Source organism: Gymnoscopelus braueri (assembly GCF_963280865.1).
Source record: "Gymnoscopelus braueri genome assembly, chromosome: 6".
Taxonomy (NCBI): domain Eukaryota; kingdom Metazoa; phylum Chordata; class Actinopteri; order Myctophiformes; family Myctophidae; genus Gymnoscopelus; species Gymnoscopelus braueri.
The window spans coordinates 23932633-23956405 of record NC_137607.1 but is presented as its reverse complement, the minus strand read 5'-3'; the positions used below and the strand labels follow the sequence as shown (position 1 = coordinate 23956405).

General features: G+C 41.3%; 1 protein-coding gene across 1 annotated transcript in view; it reads right to left on the bottom strand.

Annotated features, from left to right (window-relative positions):
• The window catches only part of col24a1 (collagen type XXIV alpha 1 chain), a 151252-nt gene extending 131459 nt beyond the window's left edge, over window positions 1-19793 (bottom strand). The window contains exon 1 of the mRNA XM_080430719.1: window positions 19248-19793. Within this exon, the coding sequence (XP_080286845.1) occupies window positions 19248-19303 (56 nt within the window). The 5' untranslated portion in view covers window positions 19304-19793. The remainder of the gene's footprint in view (window positions 1-19247) is intronic.
• Window positions 19794-23773: the final 3980 nt, after the last annotated feature.

Genomic DNA, 23773 nt, shown 5'->3' with positions numbered 1-23773 from the left:
ACATCAAACGCACATTTTTCCATAATGTATCACATATTACATGTCACTGCACTCATAAATATTAGCCTGTCATATTTCCCATCAATATTATGATGGGGGAATGTTTCGGTTCAAATATGTCCCCTGTTTACAGCAATGGAACATGGCAAACTGAGAGGCCTTCAGAAATGTAATCCTGTCTGGACATTTGTCTATGTTCAGTGAGGCATCTGCGTCTGACATTTTTATGTTTGAAAATACGCCCTGCATTGAAAATTCACACACGGCACATTTTTGTGTCATGTTTTTATTGTCCCAAGACAATAAAACCACAAAGCAGAAGTGGCTGTCACATAATAACTGAATGCGGCACATAGCTCCAGCAAATTGTTGCTTGTCTCTCCATAATTTATACTTTTATTTTTTATTTGTCACACAAAAATTGCAAAAATAGAAACTCTACAAGCTCACAACATGTTGCGCTTTGTGAGCTTTAAGTGATTTAAGTGAAAGTAACAGTGATTAAGTCTTTCTGTGGTTTTATATATACTAAACCAATGAAAGGTATTAACAAATGTATTGTGACAGAATAATATAACTACAATGGATCCATTCGAAAACAGGTAATTCTTTCCATCTACTTATCTACTTATATAAAGGGAGAATTGCTACTTCCGCCGCTGACGCCCACAGCCATTCCATTCATTTGGACCTCTCGCCTGCTGACGCCATACCCACAGCATTGATTTTGACTAAACACAACAACTACATCTGACATCTCACCACAACACCAGCCACAACGTGCACGCTGAATTTACGGGTGGCGTAGGGTACTTCTCATTGCTCACTACACATTTTCCACCTCGCAACATCATTAATTCTACTCACCACATTACGACCACACCGGACGGGGAAACACTTTTGCACCGTTTACCGTCAGCACAACCGAACGCCGACGGCCACAGCCGAAACAACACGAAGCGGCGGCCATTGAAATCAGCGGTCGTCGCTCGCAAAACTATGCAAGGGATAATGCATGGGGGTCATTATTGACATTTAAAGCCCTTCAGGGCGATTAACCACCATTATCCCGCTTATTACACGGCTACTTAATAAATACATAAATAAATGTACCCAAAAGTAACAACAAAACTAAGTATTTCCTTGCTTACGGCAATGAAAGTATTCCATAAGTATTGGGCTGGGCGGACAAGTACGCCTCGGAAAACAAATGACAATGAAAACAAACTCGCCCCAAAACACACTCGCCCCCCATTCTATATACTGCCGATTTCCCTGTAATACCGCCGGATTTGCCCCGGGGCGACTGTGTTTTGGGGCGAGCGTTTTGCTATTTCCCCCGTTGTTGCCTCGGAAAACAAATGACAAAATAAAAAACAACTCGCCCCAAAACACACTCGCCCCCCATTCTATATACTGCCGATTTGCCTGTAATACCGCCGGATTTGCCCCGGGGCGACTGTGTTATGGGGCGAACGTTTTGCTATTTCAATCGATCAAATAGAATCACTTTTCGCTTATTGCATCGTCTATTTCTCACTTCAAATGTTTTCAAAAACATTCTTGAGAGCAACGTTTAGTTGTAAATGACATTGGTTCTTTGTTTACATGGCTGTCATGTTGGATAAAGCATACAACCAAGCACCGCAGAGACATCCTTCCACTATGATCGTCACCCAGCCAGCAACAACAACAAAACAATCTTATGGCCTACCTTTCTTTGAGGTCAACTGTGAAGAATAACATTGCAAAAATAGTTCCAATCCAGTGCGTAACACACAAACAAAAACACCTAATTTTGAGTCACGAGCGCCGTGAAGTGACTCTGTGCGACATGTGTGTGTGTGTGTGTGTGTGTGTGTGTGTGTGTGTTGTTGTTGTCACTAGCCAACCAACAGCCTGGACTACATTCAGTGTTGCCAGATTGTGCGCTTTTTTAAGAAAAAGGGGGAGAGAGACAGGTCCAGGTTTTAACAAGCATTGCGACATTCATCACATTTAAGCGTTACAATGGAAAATTTAAGACAACCCATATATAACCACACTGTAGTATACGACCATGGCCGATACATTGTTATGGTAGAGACATTGTTGTACATAGAAAACTCACACTATACACTGACTGGCACCCTGACCAAAGATTACAAGTAGGTTATGAAGTGAAGAAAGTTTGTTAAAATATTAAATGATGGTCGTTGAATGGAAAATAGAATGGATCAAGTGTGTAGTGAGAGAGAAGGACTTAAGTGAAAAGAGTTGTGTTGTTAAAACAAAAAGAACTAAGGAGGCCAAGAGGGTGATTTGTGGTGTAATTGAACAGACAGAGAAGTTTAGTTTAGTTTATTTGTATTAAAAGCTCAATAAAAACAATATAAAATAATGCAAGCTTATAAGGGGAGCAGTGAGGCAAATAATGAATTAGAAGAGTTCTAAATAATTGGAGTAATAAATTAAATATAGTGGAGGTTCCATAAGTAAGGGGCTCTGAATTTTATGTTTTATATGACAATAAGTAAATTAAAAGTATCTCATTGTCTTGTGGGGTAGGACTGAATGTTGGAAGGAACATAAATAATAATAAAATATATGATAAGAACAAGGAATGTTTTTTTTTAACGAGTGGCAGATGGCGCAGGGCATGTTTAGTTGAGAGTGAATACATTCTAAAAATAATTTGGTCAGATATGATGGAAGTGCAGGTGTAGCAGCCCAAAACAATATTACAATAGTTTCAGTAATTCAAAGTTGGCGTTGGGGGAAGTATTGCGATTGTATTAACTGTTGTACAGTCATCTGTTAACTTAAGTGATTGATCATTCCCCAGATTAACTAACCACAGATCGAAAAAGTCACGGACCAGCCATTTTTTCTAATGGAGCCATTTTCTCTAAAAGGGGGACGCCCCTGAATGCTAGCAAAATGTGTAGAAAATGTATGTGTGTATTGTAAGTAAATGAAAGGCATTGAAAGCCTCTATTTTTCAACAGATACAGGAGAAAAGGACAGGAGGTCTACCCAGAATCCAGCATAATCTGTGTGTGTCATGCTATGCTTGCTTTATGTTGTGTGCCTGTCTGTCTGTTTTGTTTCCTCCCCAGCCAGTCAGAAAAGGGGGACACTGGGGCAGTTTGGGTCCTTTGGGGTTTTGGCTGTTCGCAGTTGGTAGCTGGCATGGGAGAATGTGTCTTTTAATTATTATTTTTCATTGCAGCACCTACAGAATGACGTGCCTAACCTTTTATCCTAACCCAGACACACATGATGACCAATAGGGCTGGCAAAGTTCGCTTGGGTGGGGGAGTGATTTGGGGGGCGTGGCCAAGATTCACCATGTTGGTTGGGTCACTACCAGTCTACAGACCCATCCAACAGGGTACACTACTATATAGCTAGTACACACAGCGGTACATCCAAAGAATTACATCAACAATGTTAAAAGCCAACTGCAAAAACAAACTTTCAAATGTATAAAATGTATAATCTTTTGAAAATAGCAGATCTACAAGCTCAAAATGCTTGTAGATCAGCTATTTTCAAATGGCCGAAATGTATGGGCTGAAGTGGTTACTGTATGTTTTGTAATAATAATCAAAATCTACAAAGTAACCACTGTAAGTCAACGTCACATGAAGGTGTCTTATTTGAAAACAAGGTACATTTACAGGTATGTGTATAAAAAAGGAACCTCATCAGGCTCAAAGAGGAGTAAAATGGTCTCTGCCCATCCATATTATAATGTGATCATTAACAAGTGAGGCAACTGGTGATCTGATCATCATCATCAGGATTCAGTTATATTTGCATTGAATGAAAGCACTGCATAATGATAGAATGGCCAATGCATTTTAGCCATGTGAAAGAATTCGGTTCTATTTGCATAAAATCACTTTATGTAGAAAGACTATGTATTTTATTTGAAAACATTTACAGGTTACTATGTGTATAAAAAGGAACCTCATCAGGCTCAAAGAGGAGTAAAATGGTCTCTAACCATCCATATTATAATGTGATCATTAACACGTGAGGCAACTGGTGATCTGATCATCATCATCAGGATTCGGTTATATTTGCATTGAATGAAAGCACTGCATAATGATAGAATGGCCTATGCATTTTAGCCATGTGAAAGAATTCGGTTCTATTTGCATATAATCATTTTATGTAGAAAGACTATGTATTTTATTTGAAAACATGTACAGGTTACTATGTACATAAAAAGGGAACAGATAATGTATCTACAGAGCATAACCTCATATCTGCTTTTACTATGCAGAAGGGTACTATTACAAATAGTTTCAGAACCACACTGGTGCACAAGTTAGTCAGATCACAGCATGCTCAGACAACTTTGTCAAGGATTGTCATGTCCTGCCCACTCCTGGTTTATGCTAGCCTGATTATCAGCCTGTTTGGAACCAGGCTAGGTGTATGCATCAGAGTGATGGGTACCCTACCATTTAATATATGGTACTTGTTGCGTATAGTGCCTATAACCCTCTCTACATGGATCCTGAGGTATGCTATCTTGCGTGTTTCTTCCAGTCTTTTTCTGTCATCTGGGCTGTCAGACAACCAAGCCATGCATCGTCTCTTTGTTACGTCGGGAGACCTGGCTGGCTTCCATTTGGGAATGCGGTGAAAAGTTAGTCCGTTGTCCATTTTAGCCCCTTTATTCTCAACTTGTCGATGGTGAGAAGCCGTGGAACAGTTTTCATACAACAATTCATTCCCATTTTGGCGAAACACTGCTGAAAGAGCACTAACTAGCAGGCTACTATTAGCGAACCTCCGAGTGAAGGGAGATGTCGACCCCACCGACCGGGGGCGGGGCTAGCCGCAGCCGCGGAGTGACACCAGCCTTGCCAGCCCTATTGGCAATGACTTGTGACTTAACACTGTAGATTTAGGTGTATCCTGTCCTTCATAATTTCCCTTATTGGAGTTCACCTACCTTTTTGGGTAGGTGAAAAGGGGGAATTGTAAGGAAATTTGAGTGTTTTTATAATTAAACTCAGCTATTCTGATTATTTGAGCAATACACTAATAGTTAGATTTTTATACTGTGCGTATATTTGAATAATTTGTAGGTCTAATAGTGTTGAGTGTTAGTATAACTGCGTCAATATAACCTTATATTAAAAAAACTGTTTATCAGAGCAGGAGATGAGATCATAGTTTAAAGAGGTCTTCTCTCTCTATCTCTCTCCTCGAGCAGAGTGATTTACTGGCTGCAGGCAAACTTACTTTAAGGTCAGAGTGCCTTAATGATTTCATAAAGTTAGTCTTTTTGGTCTAAAACTATTGTATAGATTCATTGTAGTGCCAACTGATAATAGCTATGATGTCAATTGCCATCATCTCCTGGAGCAAACTCAGTGTAACATTTCCTCAGTTTCAGTATAACCTCCAATACAGTAGACAGTGTTAGACATTGTGTTATCTAGTATGCACAGTAGATAAGAGTTTAGGGAGTTAGGGGAGATGCATTCCAGGGCACCTGGACTCGATGCAGGAGAATCAAGGCCGAGACCGTGAGACAGCCCTTGCCCGCCATAACGATGGGTCGCGAGAACGCACGGGGTGGGAGCCACCTGCTCAATCCCCTACGATGGATCAACAGCGACTCCTGTTGATGATTTTTAAATGTTTTATAATAATCTAGCATGTAGATTTAAGGGCTTGTCAAAAGAGATTAGCCTGTAGTGATGTGCGGGTCAGGTTTTTTCATGACCCGCCCCGCCCCAACCCGCCACGGAACCCAACCCGCCTCAACCCGCGACCCGCGACCCCATATAAATCTATGGCTCAACCCGCCCCGCGACCCGCGGTGGGAATATAAATATATATTATATAGCGCTCTTTTAAGTACCCAAAGTCCCTTTAAATGTCTACAGTAGCACAACATTGTCATGGGCTGAATAAACAAGCATGTTGTTCAAAATAGGGTTTTGTTTTTTTTTTTGCGTGTGAGAGCGGCTGACCCGCTCACCCGTAGCCCGCATAATTTCCTCTGAAATCCTGACTCGACCCACCCGCGCCGCGGGTTGACCCGCGGGTCCCGCGGGTTACGGGTCGACCCGCTCATCACTATTAGCCTGGTAAACCCTCCCTCCGGAAATCTCATTTCCATTTGATTCCAGGAGTGAGTCTGGCCTGATAGCCCATTGTGGGGGTTTCTAGTGGAATTACCAACTAACCGAGCCTATCAGCGTCGTCTCTCATCGTTCTGTGATTGACAGCGACAGTTGGCCAATCAGGTGGCGAGTCCGAGTGAGCCCGAATGGGACCGAGTGCAGCCAACAAAAATGGAACGATCCGCCATTGTTCCTGTGGCCAGTTACAATTTTTACTTTCGGTTTTAAAACGCTCTCTAACTTCTTTTTTGAGGCACGGAAGTTAGTTTTAAAGGTTCTATGACATTCATTTTCACTTTTTTTTTTTTTTTATGTTTTTTGGGGGGTTTTATGACCTCAATTACACCCAAAAAATCTGAACTTTGAACATTCAGTGGATTTTCTGTGGTCTGGGGTTTTCTGAATAATTAGGCTGAAAAGTAATCTGAGCTTGGCCCTTCGGCAGTGAGGTCACAGTCGATTAATCCCGCCCACTCTCCTCCTCGCCCCTCCCCTCCCCTATCCTTTCCTTTGGGGGGGGCGGAGCAGAGGCGATGATTGACAGGCAAAATCCCTCACCAGCGACACCCGCAGGCAAAGATTTATTTTTTCATTAGAGTTGAAAAGGCTTTAGAAATGTGAGAGAAAAACACCTGCCATGGATCAATGGAGTGGAATTTTTTGTTAAAACTTTCTATACACGTTTGAAGGACCATGATAAATACTTTTAATGTGTGGTAAAACTGAACGTCATGAAACCTTTAAGATATCGTTTGGATAGAATTTAGTTGTTTAACTTCATATATGTGCTCAATTAATCATGACAGAGCCTATTTAAAAATAAAAATTTAGAGAACCAGCAGGGGCGGGCAGTGACAGGCATGTATCCGAATAAGGCAACCTATTTTGGGCATGGCCGTCTCAAAAGTCCCGTTGCGTCAGATTAGTCTGGTGAACTGCTGATTGGCTGAAGGGGAAAAACGATCATTGGCTGAAGGGGTTGTCAGTCAACGGTATTGCCCAACTCCAGCCCACAGCCAATATTGCAGAATGGGCGATCAGGCCAGACTCACTCCTGGAATCAAATGGAAATGAGATTTCCGGAGGGAGGGTTTACCAGGCTAATCTCTTTTGACGACGTAGGCCTAATAATAGAGCCCAGAGACCTCTAGTTTCCTAAAAAGTAACAGCTGACATACGAGGTTTCCGCCTGACAGCGACAAAATGTTAAAGTTAGGAGGAGAACGCCACTGAGGTTTAGTTGAGTCAATAGATGTGTAAGGTTTGTGTATATGTACCTGTATGAGAGTGTGTGTGTGTGTGTGCGTGTGCGTGTGCGTGTGCGTGTGTTCCTGCACCTTAACCACATGAATCCATAGAATCCCTATTCTGGGTCAAACATACAGTGAAAATAGCAGATCTACAAGCTCAAAAATTACAATAAGTCCCAGTGCGCATTGTGAGCTTATAGATCAGTCTATTTTTCGCTAAAGAGATTTGGTGTAGAGGGACAAACGGAGCAGATCAAATATAGAGCCCTGGGGGACCCACAGGGGGACCCAGTCAATGAAGTATAAGTGGTAAAAATGTATTAAAAAAAAGGTTGAAAACTGTTTAGTTTCAGTCACATGTCCATAAATGTACCTAAACCAATGATTTAGAGTGTTAAATCTTAAACACTTTTGGATTATCTGAAATAGAACAGTAAAGAGTTATCTTCTCCCATCTGGATTACTGCAACTCCCTAATGGCCTCTAAAATTAAAAAAAAACTATGCCATCTTCAATTAGTTCAGAACGCAGCAGCCAGGCTGCTAACTAAAACCAGAAGAGCAGAGCTCATTACACACACTTTAGCCCACCTTCTTTGGTTACGTACCTATTCGTTTTATTTATTCATTGCTTTTAAGACAGAGCTCAGTCTAGCCCTTTCCTACATCACAGACCTTTTGACCCTATGAGCAGAGGCAGCCAGGGCCCCTGGACTTTGTAAATGACCTGCCTGGGGGGGGGGGGGGGTCAGGCTAGAAAATTCAGTGTTCTCTTTTAAATCACTTAAAACACACTTTTATAGACTTGCGTTTACTACCTGACTACAGTCTGTTTTTGCGTTCTTATCTTTTTTCATTTGTTTTTAACTTTGATGCTGTGTGTGAAGAAGTGCTTTGTAACTCCGTTTTCAAAAAGTGCTATACAAATAAAGTTTATTATTATTAGCTTTCCTTGGGGTCACATTAACAAGGAAGGCTAGAAATCAACTATCGTATTTGGCCTTTAGGGACACGGGTCCGTTTTTTACACATTCAGAGTTATATTAACACTGGATTTTACTGCGTTTGGGTTGTCTCTGAAATGTGACAAAATTATAGTTATTTAACTTGCCTATTACATTTACTGTAAAAACACACCATCATAAAACGCCATATGATCAGTATTACTAGCGTATTGTAATACTTAAACGTGTTTGAAGGGAGGAAAGAGGCAGTAACATTTTACAGTACACTTTGGCAGATGTACTTGTAAATAAAGATTACAATTAGACACGTTAGGTTTTAAGACATAAGTTAAAGAAATATTGTCATTGATAAATATTGTTATATACAGCATTCACCCGGAATCTCTGAAGGGAACTGTGAAGTTGTTTATACATTATAAGGTACTGTGGCAGCTAGCTACTGATAAATAGTGATGGTGTATATAATATGCCAAGCTTATACGTCGTACCTACATTGCATATGTTATTTTTATTATCCTATTGGTATCAAACTACTGACTCTTGTATTTTGCACTTGTTTTTCTTTATTTCTCTTTCTTCACTTATTATTATTATTATCATTATTATTACCCATGCCATGCTACATTGTCTGAAGGAAGCCAAACAGTTTTACCCTTACGTACCTGTACACAAGATACCTTGAACCTTGAAGACATTATCACTGGCCTAACAGTATATCATGGCCTTTACTTTTTTAATTCAAGTATTAATTTATTTTATCTAAATAGCACATTTTATATTTTAGAACAGTGGTTCTCAACCAGTGGTTCAGGGACCACCAGTGGTCCTTGAGGGGGTTCCAGGGGGTTCCCAGCCAAATTCATAGTTAGGAAACAAATTGAACCTTATGTGTCTGTAACTCTGAGAGTGTACAAATGGAACCAAATGGACCTGTTGGTTAAATAAACATTAATTAAACACTAGTTAAATGAACACTAATGCTGATGATACAGTGTAGATTGGGACCCCCAAGAAATCAAAATGGTTGAGTCCCTGGCATATCTTTTCAAATGGGGGTCCGTGGGCTAATATGTGTCAATTTGGGGGTCCTTTCCTTGACGCGAAAAAGGTTGAAAACCACTGTTTTAGAAGGTAGATGTGTGGGAAAGGAAGGACACCTGAAACTTCAGCACCAAAGGTATTTGACCCCCACTGACCCCGCCTCTAGGTGGCACTGCCCACCATGGACAACACAAAGACTGCAGACAGTGTTACAATCACAGGGAGACAGCTCCCTGGAGGAGAACAAAAAAAAAGAAGTGGATGGCTGTCACGGGAGCTTTGAGCTGTGTTACACACCTTGTACGTCCAAAACGGTTAGAATTTCAGGAAATGGAGAAAGGGACAGTGTTCCGGTGTTGATTTCGTCAACTAAAACTATGACGAAAAATGTTCGTCGACTACCTTTTTTCACTGACGAAAACTAAATAAAAACGAAATAAAAACTAAGCTATGATCACTGAAACTAAGACTAAATATACTGACAATTTCGTCAACAAATAAAAACTAGACTAAAATGTTAGGGAGGGACTAGTGGAGAAGAGATCCAGTAGAAGTCATTTTATGTTGTGTTGCGCTCTGAAAATAGCAGATCTACAAGCTCACAACCGTTGTGAGCTTGTAGATCGGTTATTTTCACCATGCAACCAAGTGTGAAATCAGACACTACGACGCCATCAAGGCACCACCAAAATACATTTTCGGTCGTCAAAATCAACTGTAGTTTTAGACTCAAATCTTATGATATTTAGTCGACTAAAACTAGACAAACACTAAAACTGTTCAGATGACTAAAATATGACAAAAACCAAATGAAATTTTATTCAAAAGACTATGACTAAAACCAAATCAAAATGTACTGTCAAAATCAACACTGTTACACACCTACGTGCAAAACGGTTAGAATTTCAGGAAATGGAGAAAAGAACAGTGTTCCAATGGATCCAGTGAAGTCATTGGTTCAATAAAACCCACAGACACACTTAACCAATTTCACAACAAAAAAAACATCAAAACATACTGTAGCACAAATAGCAGATCTACAAACTAACAACATGTTGCAACGCGTTGTGGGCTTGTAAATAGGCTATGTTTGCTACTTTTGTGTGACACCATTGTATGGTAGAAATACATCAAAAGTTAAAATATGGGGGATACAAGGTTTCTGCCTGACAACAACATGCAAGTTCTACACACTTGGAATGAAAGATATGCTTTGATCAATGTCTAATTATGATGATTATCATGTAAACACCTTTTTGTTTTTGTTTCCCTGGAACAAAACAACACACCTGAATCTGTCGACTCTACTGTAATTGTAATGACGTGACCATTTCAATTGTTTTACATTTCAGTGATTGCTTGCTTGAACATTTCAGTTACTATATATTTCCATATGCATGTGAATACAAATGCAAGACACCGGTCTTGTCCTGCCATATATCTACGTATATACCCCTGGGACATAATTAGAAGATTTTTCTTCTGCTTTTAATTATATTTCCATGCAGGCTTGCACATAAATATTCTATACTGCAAATCAGGGGTTCTCAAACGTTTATGTAGGACTAGGGCTCTATTTTATGGGGGAACTTTCTTTCTTGGAAACATTTGTAACATTTGAAAGCATATAGCCTATATCTGTTGCCAGAAAACAAAAACAAAGAAAAAGCATTTACAGGCTAAGCTTTTAAATACATTAAATAAAACAGACTTAATGGGAACTCAAGTCTTTTTCAGTAGTCAATGTGCGACCAGAGCTTCACCTTCACCTTAGCCACTTCAGCCCTATTATATACTTCATCGCAAAACAGTGTCATGCTAAATTAGTTGAAGTAGCACATCTACACGCTTACAACGTTTAGTTAAATTAACTGTTGGGGTGCAACAGTTATTAACTAATTAGTTTCAATCACATTGTGACCAATCTGGGTAGCCTGCTGTTGAGCTCTGCATTACACTTTTATCTAACATTTATGTACTGGAACAGTAGAGCTACCCATACGTTCAAACTAATCAAAATGAGATAATGTGATAGCTGTCACACAGTACATGTACACACAGTAACAGCAGCTGCCATAACTTGAACCGGAGGCTTCTGGCAACTGGAATGAAGATTGTTACAACTAAAAAAAGAGTATGGCGGCAGTTCAAAACACCTAAGGATACATAGTAACTAATGACATAAGCTTGCCTAAGAGAACTATCAATCAACATTATACTAAATGTCTCTGACTTTGAGAGCCAGTGTGCTGGTCATACAGAATGGATGATGCCGACAAACACTTTTTATTTTAAGCAAGCTATTTTGCTATTTAAGCAAGCGACACAGGCAGGCAGTTATGTTTGTTTTCCCAGAGCACTAGGCCATCCAGCTTGGAAAAAGACAGACAGACAGACAGACAGACAGACAGAGATGGGTAGAGAGAGAGGAAGGGGGGGGGGGGGCGGCGGGGAGAGAGAGAGAGACTATAAGGAGAAACAACACGAGCCCTGTCACCTGTTACCCATCGAGAAAGCAGTGTGACATTCCACGGCCGGGAACACAGACCCCCCCCCCCCCACTTCACAACAGGGAAAAGGAATAAGAGAAAGAGGGGGCGGGGAGTGTATGAATTCAATCATTCATCTGTTGAGGGAGGGGGAAACTGACATTTAGGCCTATAAAGCAACAGAGTAGCTGGTTCAGCTTAAAACTTGGCAGAGTTTAAAGGTAGGCAAAAAAAAGAATAAGTCATGAACTAAATATAACACGTAACATCCCCATTTGGAGAAGCGAGGCCATCTGATGCTGATTCGGACAGACTTGTCTATCTGTCTGTCTGTCTGTCTGTCTGTATGTCAGTCAGTCAGTCAGTCAGTCTGCCTCTCTGCTCAGGGCTATTTAAGGCATCTCATAGACCCTGGTCCCTGTCACCATGCAGACCCACAGTTAACAATGACGTCAGAAGAAGTGTTGTATGGCGAATCTTCCAATACGTCAACAATTGTCAGGTTTCACTCCCACTGCTGGACGATGACCTTCGTAGCATCTTGTAATTGTTAACTCTATTCAAAGAGGATAGTGCCCTTGAACCTCTGGAGCCTGAGGTTACTGTGTTCCCCACATTGTTTTTATGATCATTTTTGAACAAATTACTTCTTAACCACAGTGTCGCTATTCTGGGGCATGTCGTACTAAGTGAACATTCTGCAGAAATAGCAGATCTACAAGCTCAAAATGCTGTTGAGAGGTCGAAGATCAGCTATTTTCACCAAAGAGATTTTGTGACTCTCTACTACTACACTGTTGAGGGAAAAGGGGGAGGGGGGCGAGACCCCTGGTGAACCCCGGTCAACAAAGTATAATAGGGTTTAAGTGGTTAAGTAAACAGAATGCTTTGGATGAGAGTGGACAGGACAATTAGCATGAGCTAAAGTGATGTTGACGACATTGAAAGGACAAGCCCCCAAACTGTCCTTGTCCCTGTACTGCATGTGTGTCTTCATTTCTTTATATAAAATCCTGAGGCAAATCCCTTTCTCAATGACAGGACACTCCCAGTGGTTTATGGGAATGACTGGTGAAGGCAAAACAAAGCTCCCCAAACACTGCTCTGTTGACTAAGGGAAATACCACTATGTGAGGAGTGGGTGCCATGTCAAGACTATAAATAATCACTACTTAAAACTCCCTGCTGCAAAGCATTAATCCACCACTGAGGAAATCTAACTTTCCTCCCCTAAAAACCAGTTGGATCTTCTACAATGGTTCATTCAAATGAGGAAAAGGCTGAGAGGCAAATTTCACTTGGATAATTTCACTTGGCAACCAAAAGCCAAACAAGGTACACTTAAAGTAATACTAGGTAACGTTTTCAACAAAACTAAAGTTAAATTGTATATCTTTTGCGAGTGGCAAAAGTTTCACAACACCCACTCCGTGAATTTCACCCCCGGAAGCCTTTTATTTATATATTTTCTATTGAAAGTGGACTGGGGGGACATTCCCGGGGAAATGACGTTCCTGGCCAACGTCATGACGTCGTGGCCGACGTCCCCAGGAACTACCGCAACGGTTTCCTGTTTGGCCAGGAACTACCGCGCTATAACAAAAAGGAACCTCACGCTGATGTTAAGATAATGTAGGATTGGAAGATCGAAAAAGAACAGAAAAAGAAAGCACAGCTCATGGTAACTAATGCTCCACTGGCTAAGAGAAACGATCCGTAGATAGTATAAAACAATTAAAAGATCGCTTTTTGAAACGCTTCCGGCTTCCGGTGAAAACGAATGGAATTCTGGGTAATCGAGGATTACGGAAATTGTATGCAGTGACGGTAGTGACCAGCAGAGGTTGCTAAAAATCGTTATTTGGGATTCTGCATTGTATAACTTTAAGTATTGTTTACAATTTTCGTAAGGAAAGGGAAACCATTTTCTTAAGTTTATCATTGTCAACTGTCAGGGTGTGATTTTGCAAGCGTTAACGTTCTTTGTATATTGTTTATATGGCTAATTTGGCAAGCCACGAACCAAATCCATTAATGAAACAGCTCCTATAACGTATCCCCATTACTTGTGAATAAAGAAAAAAGAAATGCTAATAATATTGGCATTTCATTATGTTTTTCCATAACACTTTGACTTTAAAAGGGCATTCTACTATAAATGCACGAAATCTCGGTCCGTCCGCCTGTGCGTGCATCTGTAGTTCTCAAGAACCGTCCAACCAACCGATTTCAAACTCGGCCTCAAGTCGGTCGGACAGGTGGTTGTCCAGAACCGCCAACCCGACCGATACGCTCATATATGGGCGGAGTGTGTATTGGCGAGGCCCTGAGGGTGTGATGCACCCCAAGAGGGAACTCGGTCAGATCAGTGGATCAAAAAAAAAAATACACAACTCCTCATATATGGAGTATGCTGATGTCATCAATATGATGTCATAGACTAGACTCTATATTTGGGCATGCCTGACACCGTACTCCATACATTGGGCATAAAAGGGACACAGATAGACAGGGTACAATGGTTACTCTGACAATGCGTACAAGGGTATTGCAAAACTGGATGGGGCATACCTTACTAGAGGTTCGGGCCGCTATGTGGCTTTCACATCTAGAGTCGCCAATCCGACCAATATGCCCATATATGGAGATCTTTTTATCTGTCAGCCATGTCCCCTTAATGCCCATAGATGGAGATCTCTGCTGTCATCAGTATATGCCCATGGGCATCCCTCCTTTTGTGCCCATATATGGAGGTGACTGATTTGTTTGCGCCCGATACCGTGACGACACGTTGAGGGTTAGACAACACCAACTCCATATTTGGGTGTAGCTGCATTGGGAACTCCTTATATGGTTATGGCTGAGTCATAGTGACATGATCGTGACAACGTGGTTCACCCGCCTGCCTGGCCCAAAATGTATTACTCGAGATTCTAATGAAAGTCTCTTCCGAAGAATCAATTACAGCAAAGGTTGTGACAAAATACCTCTCATAGGTGAAATATGCTTGGCTCAAAGTTTTACTTGACTTGTGGCAGACAACGTATTGTCAGAGTATCAGACCAAAAGATGAGGGGTCACTCGTTATTATCACAGTTGTACACTACTGTACATAAAGTACCTTTACAGCATGTGTCTATGTGCAGCCTTAACAATATCATTTTTCACACACTTGGGTTTTATGAGGAGGCTTTGACAGACTTACAGCTTCTTGACACCTTGGCAGCTCTGTGGTTCGGACCAGCCCAAGTCAAAACAGCACTCTGACAGCACTCTGACTCTTGCTATTATGACCCATGAAAAAGGCAGTAACTGGTCCGTTCTTCCACTTAGGATGTAATTCACACTCCGGATTTGAGCGAGCACTCTGCTACACATCAAGCAATGATATACAATCAAACTCAAAACCAGACATTGGTGCACAACTAAGTATGTTCACAGAGGTACAGTATTGAAGTCAAGGTGCTCTATTAGGCAGAAAATCTAGGAGACAATTCTCTGAATGAAAGTGCCTGAGTTCCTCGCAAATCAGGCTCTGTGTTCCTGCATGCTCACCTCCTCTATCTCTAACCATAACATTCTTGAACATGAATGAGTCATTGATCGTGGGCCAATGTCTGTTCCTATTGGCAACGTTTAAGCCTCAGCACCTGTATCTGGTTCATTATGACTTCATTATGAAAGCATTGAGTTGATTCATCCTCTTCACACGTACAAAATTGCCATTAGCAATAATTAGCAGGTTAACACTTCCCAGGTTTTGCAGCGCTTACTCCCCACCACACTCACTGACCAAAATCGCACGGCGGACATTTTGTTCTTCCTTTGTGTAAATGATGGTTAATCGCCCTATGGCTGGAACCACACGACAAGATTGGCCTAATTAACCACTTGAACTCTAGTGACTTTATTCTGGTGTGAAAATTTGGCAAAAATAGCTGATTTACAAGGTTATACAGTGTCGCAACATGTCGCATTGTGACCTTATAGATTATAGAAAAAAAGGAGCGGACCTAGTATAGCAAACTTAAATAAAGTTGTCCCTATTGTGAAAGTGTAGATTTTTTTCCCCATTTTATTTTATGTTAAACTAAACTAAACAGTCAGAATTGCAGTGCAAGGGGAAGAATGAAGAAGATACTTCATTTGCAACACAGCACAGGCCACAGGGCCAAGTCTGCCACTTGTCTGTCAGGTCCTCTGGCCTTTTTGCTCCCAAAACACTCAGATTGGTCACAGGAGTCAGGAGGTCAATGCAGACCAGAGTAAAGATTGACTCAGTCCACAAGACAGCGAGCAGACAAAGGGCTGTGAGTAAACTTCCACTGGCCTTTATTGGTTTGCCCTTTTCCTGTCATGGGGGAACCTGCAGATGCTAAACACACACACACACACACACACACACACACACACACACACACACACACACCGTCCACAACCCCAACCACTGGTGTTGTGGTAGTTGGGAAGGTGAGCATACTGGTGAGGAGAGATGAGTGTACTGTGATCTTATAACAGGTGAGAATACTCTAAATATGAAGAAAATAGGAGCGTATACTGTACTCTATCTCTCGATAGAGGATGAACTGACAATGACAGATTTGTTGGCAAAGAGGCCACTCATCATCACATCATCACTCATCCAACAGTTGTCAATAACAAGGTTCATGTATTCTCCATACAGTGGTGTTTATGTGTCATTAACTCTGCGCTGTTAAGTGCATAGGTAATGACACATGATATGATGAAATGATGAATTTCATACAGTAGTAGCCCAATACAAATCTATACAGAATAGCTTATGTGTGTGTATTCTTAAGAGACTTACGTCTTCAGTGATGTATGTTGAAACAAACAAAGAAGCCGAGATGGAAAATTATATACTGTATGCAGAATGACCTGTCAAATTGTGTGGTGACATCTTACTTGGACAATTTTGTTCTTTGTGATGCCATGGAACTTACAGTGTATATACAGTATGTGTTCATGTTGTGAGAAAAGCTTGCCGTTTAACATGTGCATTTTACTTCTTGTACATATTGTGCATCTATCGTACCTTACAGTGTGTGGTGTTCCCCCTGATAAATAATGTGGCTGAGTGATGATGACCATATTATACTTGTTTTTGTTTTCTAGGGATCACTCTGGCTTTCACTCACGTTGGATAACAGTCGAGAGAGCACAGTAGAGAAAGGAAAGGGCTAGATATGCAACAGCTCACGCTGGGATGCAACACATGGTGTCAGAATTAGGTGTACGTCAAGTCTCAAAGTCATATTATTTTCATCATCAAAATCTGCTACTGTGTTACATTTTGTAATGGTACATTGCAATAACAAGCCAAGTGCACAGCACAGCAATGCACAGGTCCATTTGGCTGATGTTGCATGCATGAGACAATATGCAATCAGTGACCACTGCATTAGGTATACCAGACACCAGACAACGAGACACTAGGACCACCTTTTGCATCGGGGACATCCTGAATAATTTGTGGCATGAATTCAACAAAGTGTTGGAAACATCCCTCAGGGATTTTGGTCAATGTCAATACTTAGTACACATTTCCTCATTTTCCTGCTGACATTTGTCCAGCCTCACATTCATGCTGCTAACCTCCCGTTACACCTCACCCTTAATGCCAGCTTTGATTTGACCTGCATCCCACCACCACCTTCATTCATTCCTACACATGCTTGCTCAAAGCAACACTAGACTAGCCTCCGACATCCTGCACAACCTTCTTGCAGCATGTCCTCCAAGAGCAACTAGCCAGTGTTGGCAGTGCCGAGGAGGCAGCAGCTCTCAGTCAAGTGTATGTCTGTGCAGCCGCAGTCCAATCCAGTGCCAGCAATGGAGCAGCAATGCCTGTAACAGTGGGTGATTGTCTAGCGCTCAGGAGCCACTCAAGGGGCATGTCACTTAACCAGTGATGCATACACACTAACTCTCTCAGTGAATTCATAGGAGCTCACACTTGTTCGCAGTCGGCCCAGTTCCCTGTAAAAAGGGTCTTATTTTTGCTCTCAAGGACACAAAGCACACACTAGCTAGAGATCCCTGAGGATTCCACTTCTTGGCTACTTTATTTTCCATAGAACAATCACTATAAACAAAAAGCAACACAGACTGTTGAGCACAGCTCTTTTAGATCATATCTGGAGGAGGGAACCCATAAAGGATTACAGAAAACTTGGCTCCACTTCTGATAGCACCATTTCCCCTGTTAAATAGCTGTTCAAAGCATGCACTTTTCCAAAGCTAGGCAGTCCCAGGCAAATGTAACAGGACAGCAAAAAAAACGCATGCTTGTTGTTGTCAATAATGCACACACTACCATGAGGAATGTTTACGTGCGCGACAGTCAGTTCTTTCCTTCAATCAAGTCAAGTCTGAAATATGTGAGTGAGTGAGCTAAGCTAATTCATTGGACTGTGGATGGTGATACTTATTATGCGACTTAAACATTTAACAATAGGCGGCATGCAGAATAAAACATGTGGCATAGATTCTCAATCATTCAACAACAACAACAACAAAAATCATAGGATCATCCACGACTTTCTTTTTCGTTTGGACTCCGTCCTACTACTACAGCCGGTAACCCGAAGACTCGCCCCAAAACACGTTCAAAAAGTGGTTCTTGTATTTGTTTTACTGAGCTGAGGGTAAGGTTAGAAATAAGGTTAGGGTTAGGCATAGTTATACTGAGGTTACGTTTAGGAATAAGGTTATGTTTTAGGCATAGTTTACTGAAGTTACGTTTAGGAATAAGGTTATGTTTAAACTTTTAGGCATAGTTTACTGAGGTTACGTTTTAGGAATACCAGGTATTTGTGGGGACCGTTCCGAGGTCACCGGATTTCCCTCGGGGCGACTGTGTTTTGGGGCGAGCGTTTTGGTATTCCTACTACAGCATATTTTCGTTGCTTTGTGGACGAGAGAGGAGAAACATTAAAGACGGGAGAATTGAGCAGCAGACCTAGTCCAAATGCTATTCAGAGGATATTCTTAGTGCCGCATAATAAGGTCCAGTAGGTTAGGTTAGTGTTGGACAGGCAAGTGAGTGCGCGCTGGTTCCATAAGGCGAGGAGGTCAAAGCCACGACCCGGCCGTGGCTTCTGCGCACCTTATGAACTCACAATCAAAATCTAATAATATAACCAAAGATATGAATAAATGAATTAAAAACTGTCTTTGCAATACGACTCTACCAAAAAAAAACTGCCAGCGCTCACTAGCAATACAGGCTACAATAGGCTATTTTAAGCTGGCTATGTTTTGGAAACACTCAAATGAATCAGCCCAAACGCACACAGATGATGCACATTAACGTCATTTAAACACAGCAGATCGATATGAAACTTACGTTGCTGCCGCAGGAGAAACGTGTCCACTCCTTGTCCTTTGGGCTCCTAAATGCATTTGTATGCATTTGTCCAGGCAGCAGAGTTCTAGGTGAAAACAGAAATCCACACAAGAGGATACAAGAGGTTCATGGGCTCTAAAACCCTTGGTTTTTACAGCCAGAGGAAACGTGAACTGGAAGAGAGGACCTTCAGAATCTCCTCATTGTATGTATGCAGTCCAGAGGAGAGATCTCTCCCACTCTTCACAACTTTTTCTACCACTCAGCAGCTCCTTTGCGGTTTGCGGCGCACGGTGATCAGGCTCTTTTCTCTCTCGACCTATCCACACTGGAGGCGCTCAACAGCTGCATGGAAAACCAGTGAATGTTACTGCTAACAGACCAGTTACTTTGATATAGAAGGGAAAGAAACAACAAGCGGCATCTAAAGATTCAGAGAACGCGTGATGCTTGAGACAGAGTGGTCTCTCTCCAACAGAACAGACATAGGCTTAACAGTCTGATCCAACCCTGACGCAGCTTTACCTCCAGGCGGTGCTTTCTGTAATGTGCCTTGACTTGCACTGATGCAAGGGGAGAGCTGTATGTATTCACCCAACGACTCCTACTAGCTGGTGTAAGATTTCACCAATTACTTGACTTGTGACATCACGCTGCATGAATCGAATGTGGCTTTAGATTGAGGTCATCAATGCTTACTACTGGTCAGTGGTGGAAAGAGTACTCACATTTCAAGTATCAAGTAAAAGTATCAATACTGCAATGTAGAAAATTCTCTGTTACAAAGTCTGGTAAATAAGTAATCAAAATGTAGGCCTTTAGAGTAAAAGTACAAAAGTTTTGACGTCAAAATATACTAGAGTACCAAAGGTAAAAGTACTCATTATCTCACAAGGTATCATTATGTATAAAATGTATTAAAATATTTTTTTTAATGGCAGATCTACAAGCTCACACGTGAGCTTGTAAATTGTCTATTTCCAAATAGCCAATGTTTAAATAGGCCTAAAGTGGTTCTATGTCTTGTAATAATAATTCAAATTTACAAAGTAACTAGTAAATAAAAAATAAAAAATTTAATGGAGTAAAAGTACAATATGTGCCTCTGAGATGTAGGGGAGTAGAAGTAAAAGTACTGAAAATTGCAAATACTCCAGTAAAGTATAAAATACCTCAAAAGTGTACTTAAGTACAGTACTTGAGTAAATGTACTTAGTTACTTTACACCACTGCTGGTTATGACTGATCAATAACCGACAGTAGACTAAGAGAACAGAAACCAATCTACAAGCTCACAACATGTCAAATCTCACACGCTGTGAGCTTGTAGAATAGCTATTTTTGAACAGTCAAATTATGAAATAGCCAGGGTTAATATAGCATCAAAATCAGTAAACCACTAATTTGGCTAGGGACACCCTGGAACCCTTTGAGAACCACTGCAGTACATCACCATCCCAGGACAGGACTTTATGCAAAACAACCTGACTGTAACCTTTATTGTCTTTGGCCTGCAGCCAAAATAGCACAATCATCAACTAGGGCCTCCTCCTATCAACAACCATCCCACTGACATGAAATCCTAATAACAAACAATTATGATACAGCCAAGCCACTATATATAGACTGCATGTTCACTGCTGCTTCATAAATGAGAATAGTTCAGTCCAGTATAATGCAGAGAGAGGTATGCCATTTAATCACAGCAGCGTATTCTATTTCTAACTCTGACCCCCAGGGGTCCTTGAGGGGGTTTCAGGGGGTCCCCAACAAAATGAGAAACACCTAAGCCCTATTTTATTTTTCAGCTATTTGAAAATAGTCAATCTACAAGTTTACAATGCAGCGTGATACATCACGATGGGAGATTTGTAGATCTGCTCTTTTCCAAAAATGGTGACAAATCTTGCACATGTTCACAAATCTTCTCTTATGGGGATCCCCGGCACAAAACAATTCAGGGGTCCTTTGACATGAAACATTTTCAGAACCACTGCTATAGGATCACAGTGCATCTTTCTCCGATTACCGCTTCTTGCTTCTTGAAACAGTGCCACTGTGTTTGCCCCTTTGAAAACAATAGCGTTTCTTTTCTTTATCATGACCGCCGATTTCTCCAAACAAACAAGACTCCAACTTGCTTCCACCGTCCCCCCTTCAGGTTGACCCATTAACCTAGAACAAACAGAGCTCTGTGGGCCGCCCCGAGACTCGCCGTCCCCTCCCCTTCCCTCCCCTCCACTCTGCCCCCCCCCACACACACACACACACACACACACACACACACACACACACACACACACACACACACCAGCATCCTCCGCCAGACGTCCTCAGCCTCCCTCAACACAGACAAGAGAGAGAGGGGGAGTCCATATGGTTTGCAGTTTAGGGAACTGGGGGGGACTGTAGCAGACGCAGCAGTTCCTGCCTCTAATCCCAGGTGGAGCATGTCGGGTCCCTTAGCCACAAATTTTGAAAACACCAAAATGGAAAAAGGAAAAAAAAATATGTATATAACATCCATGGAATGAGGTGGGGGGAGGGGAGGTCAACAGGACTTTTTAGAGACTTGAGGATGTGTATTTGGCTGCAGGGAACAAGCCAGTCTGCCAGTGCCAGTCACAATAAACAAGGAAGTTGGTAATGACGAGGAATTAAATGTTAGTAAATGCGGCATTCACTTGATGGCGAATTAAAAATGAATTCACCCTTTAAGACCGGGAACGCATCTGTGTCATTTTAGATTTCTTTGGCTATTTTTGATATTTTTTTTACATTTGTGCAAATCTTTGAATATATATTTTAACTCCGATCTGTGCTTCTGGGGGTCCCTGGAACAACATATTTTGAGATGGGGGTCCACGGCCAAATACATATAATTTTGGGGGTCCTTGACATGGAAAAGGTGGAGCACCACTGATACAGCAACATACGTTTTTTCAAAAAACAGTTTTAGAACTGATTTAGAAGATATTTGTCACGATTAAAAAAAAATAGCAGATCTACATGCTCATAGCGCGATGAGCTTGTATATTTGCTATTTTTGAATAGCCAAAGCAATCTAAAATGACACAGATGCGTACCTGGGATTGAACGGGTTAAAACAAAGGATCTGAGGCACATCTTGGTGCCACGGAGGTCTCCGTCTGTCTGTCTGATATAGAAGCGTTCTTCCTCTCTTCATCAAACACAGTTGTCTCCGAGGAGGAAGCACGTGCCACTGGGAGGTATTCTGGCTTTTTCATCAGGCCAGCCTCTCAGGACAGCTGTGCTTGGGCCAGATGTTTTCCTCCTCTTGCAGGAAAAGAAAAGGATGAAATGTCGGCCGCCCGGCAGCTGATCGCAGATCAGTTTATGTACTGCAGCAGCATGACCCTGCTTTTCGTCGATGTCAGGCGGAAACCTTGTAAGTCCAAAACCTTTCAGGAAATGAAAAAAAAAAGAGCCTGTGTTCCAATGGATCCAATGTAGTTATTATTTTGGTCACAAGCTCTTGCTAATACTTTTCATTGGTTAAATATTTACAAAACCAACAGACAGACTTAACCACTTTTGACCTGGCGTCCCTGTTTTGGGCATGTTATTATACTAGGTGAACCTTTTAAATGTCTTTTAAAAATAATGAAAATAGCAGATCTACAAGCTGACAACGTCACATGACGTGATTTATCGTGAGGTTGTAGATCAGCTATTTTCGCAACTTTTGCATGACACAGTGACGGTCATATGAAGAAGTATAATATAGGGCATTCATTTGTGAAAACACGTAAAAAGATGAAATATGGAGATACAAGGTTTCTGCCCCGACAGCTGTAACAGACAACGTTTTGCTTTGTAATCACTTAAGTGTATTCTCTCTCAGACAGATACATCTGAATCATCTTTTAGCTGATTGGTATAATGTTTGGATTTCCACATGGGAGACCCATATTTGAATCCAAGCATTCAGAATATCGATGAAAGCAATGATGGCAATACTGACACAGTTGCCCTCAAAAAGCAAGTATCCAAAACCGCATAGCCAAGTCTGACTGTTGTGGTATCCATTAAGTTGTGGTGTCCATTCAGAATCAGTCACTTATGTTGATGATTTCACATGGCTTCTCTTGAGTTCACAAACTGTTCCATGCCAAGGACCCCCTAGCCATTGATAGCCCCCCCCCCATTGTGAAATGGCTTAAAGAAGAAAACAATAACAAGCGTGAAAATATATCTTTAAGCTCACAATGTGCCGCTTCGCAACACGTCGGCTTGTAGATCGACTATTTTCTGTCTTTGAAAGTTTTAGATTTAAAAATGTTGACAATGACAAGTGAAATTAATGTTCTTTAGTCAAAATAAGTGTATATTATGTATATTCTGATAGAAGTCACTGTTATAGAGTGTTTGTTCGGGTGTTTGTTCGGGTCTCACCACCATCTCTCATCTCTTTAGTAAAGAGAAAATGTGTTTTCAGGATTCCAAATTCATCCAATCAGCAGAGAGAACTCACATAAGATACATGAAAAAGTGAAATTGGAAGT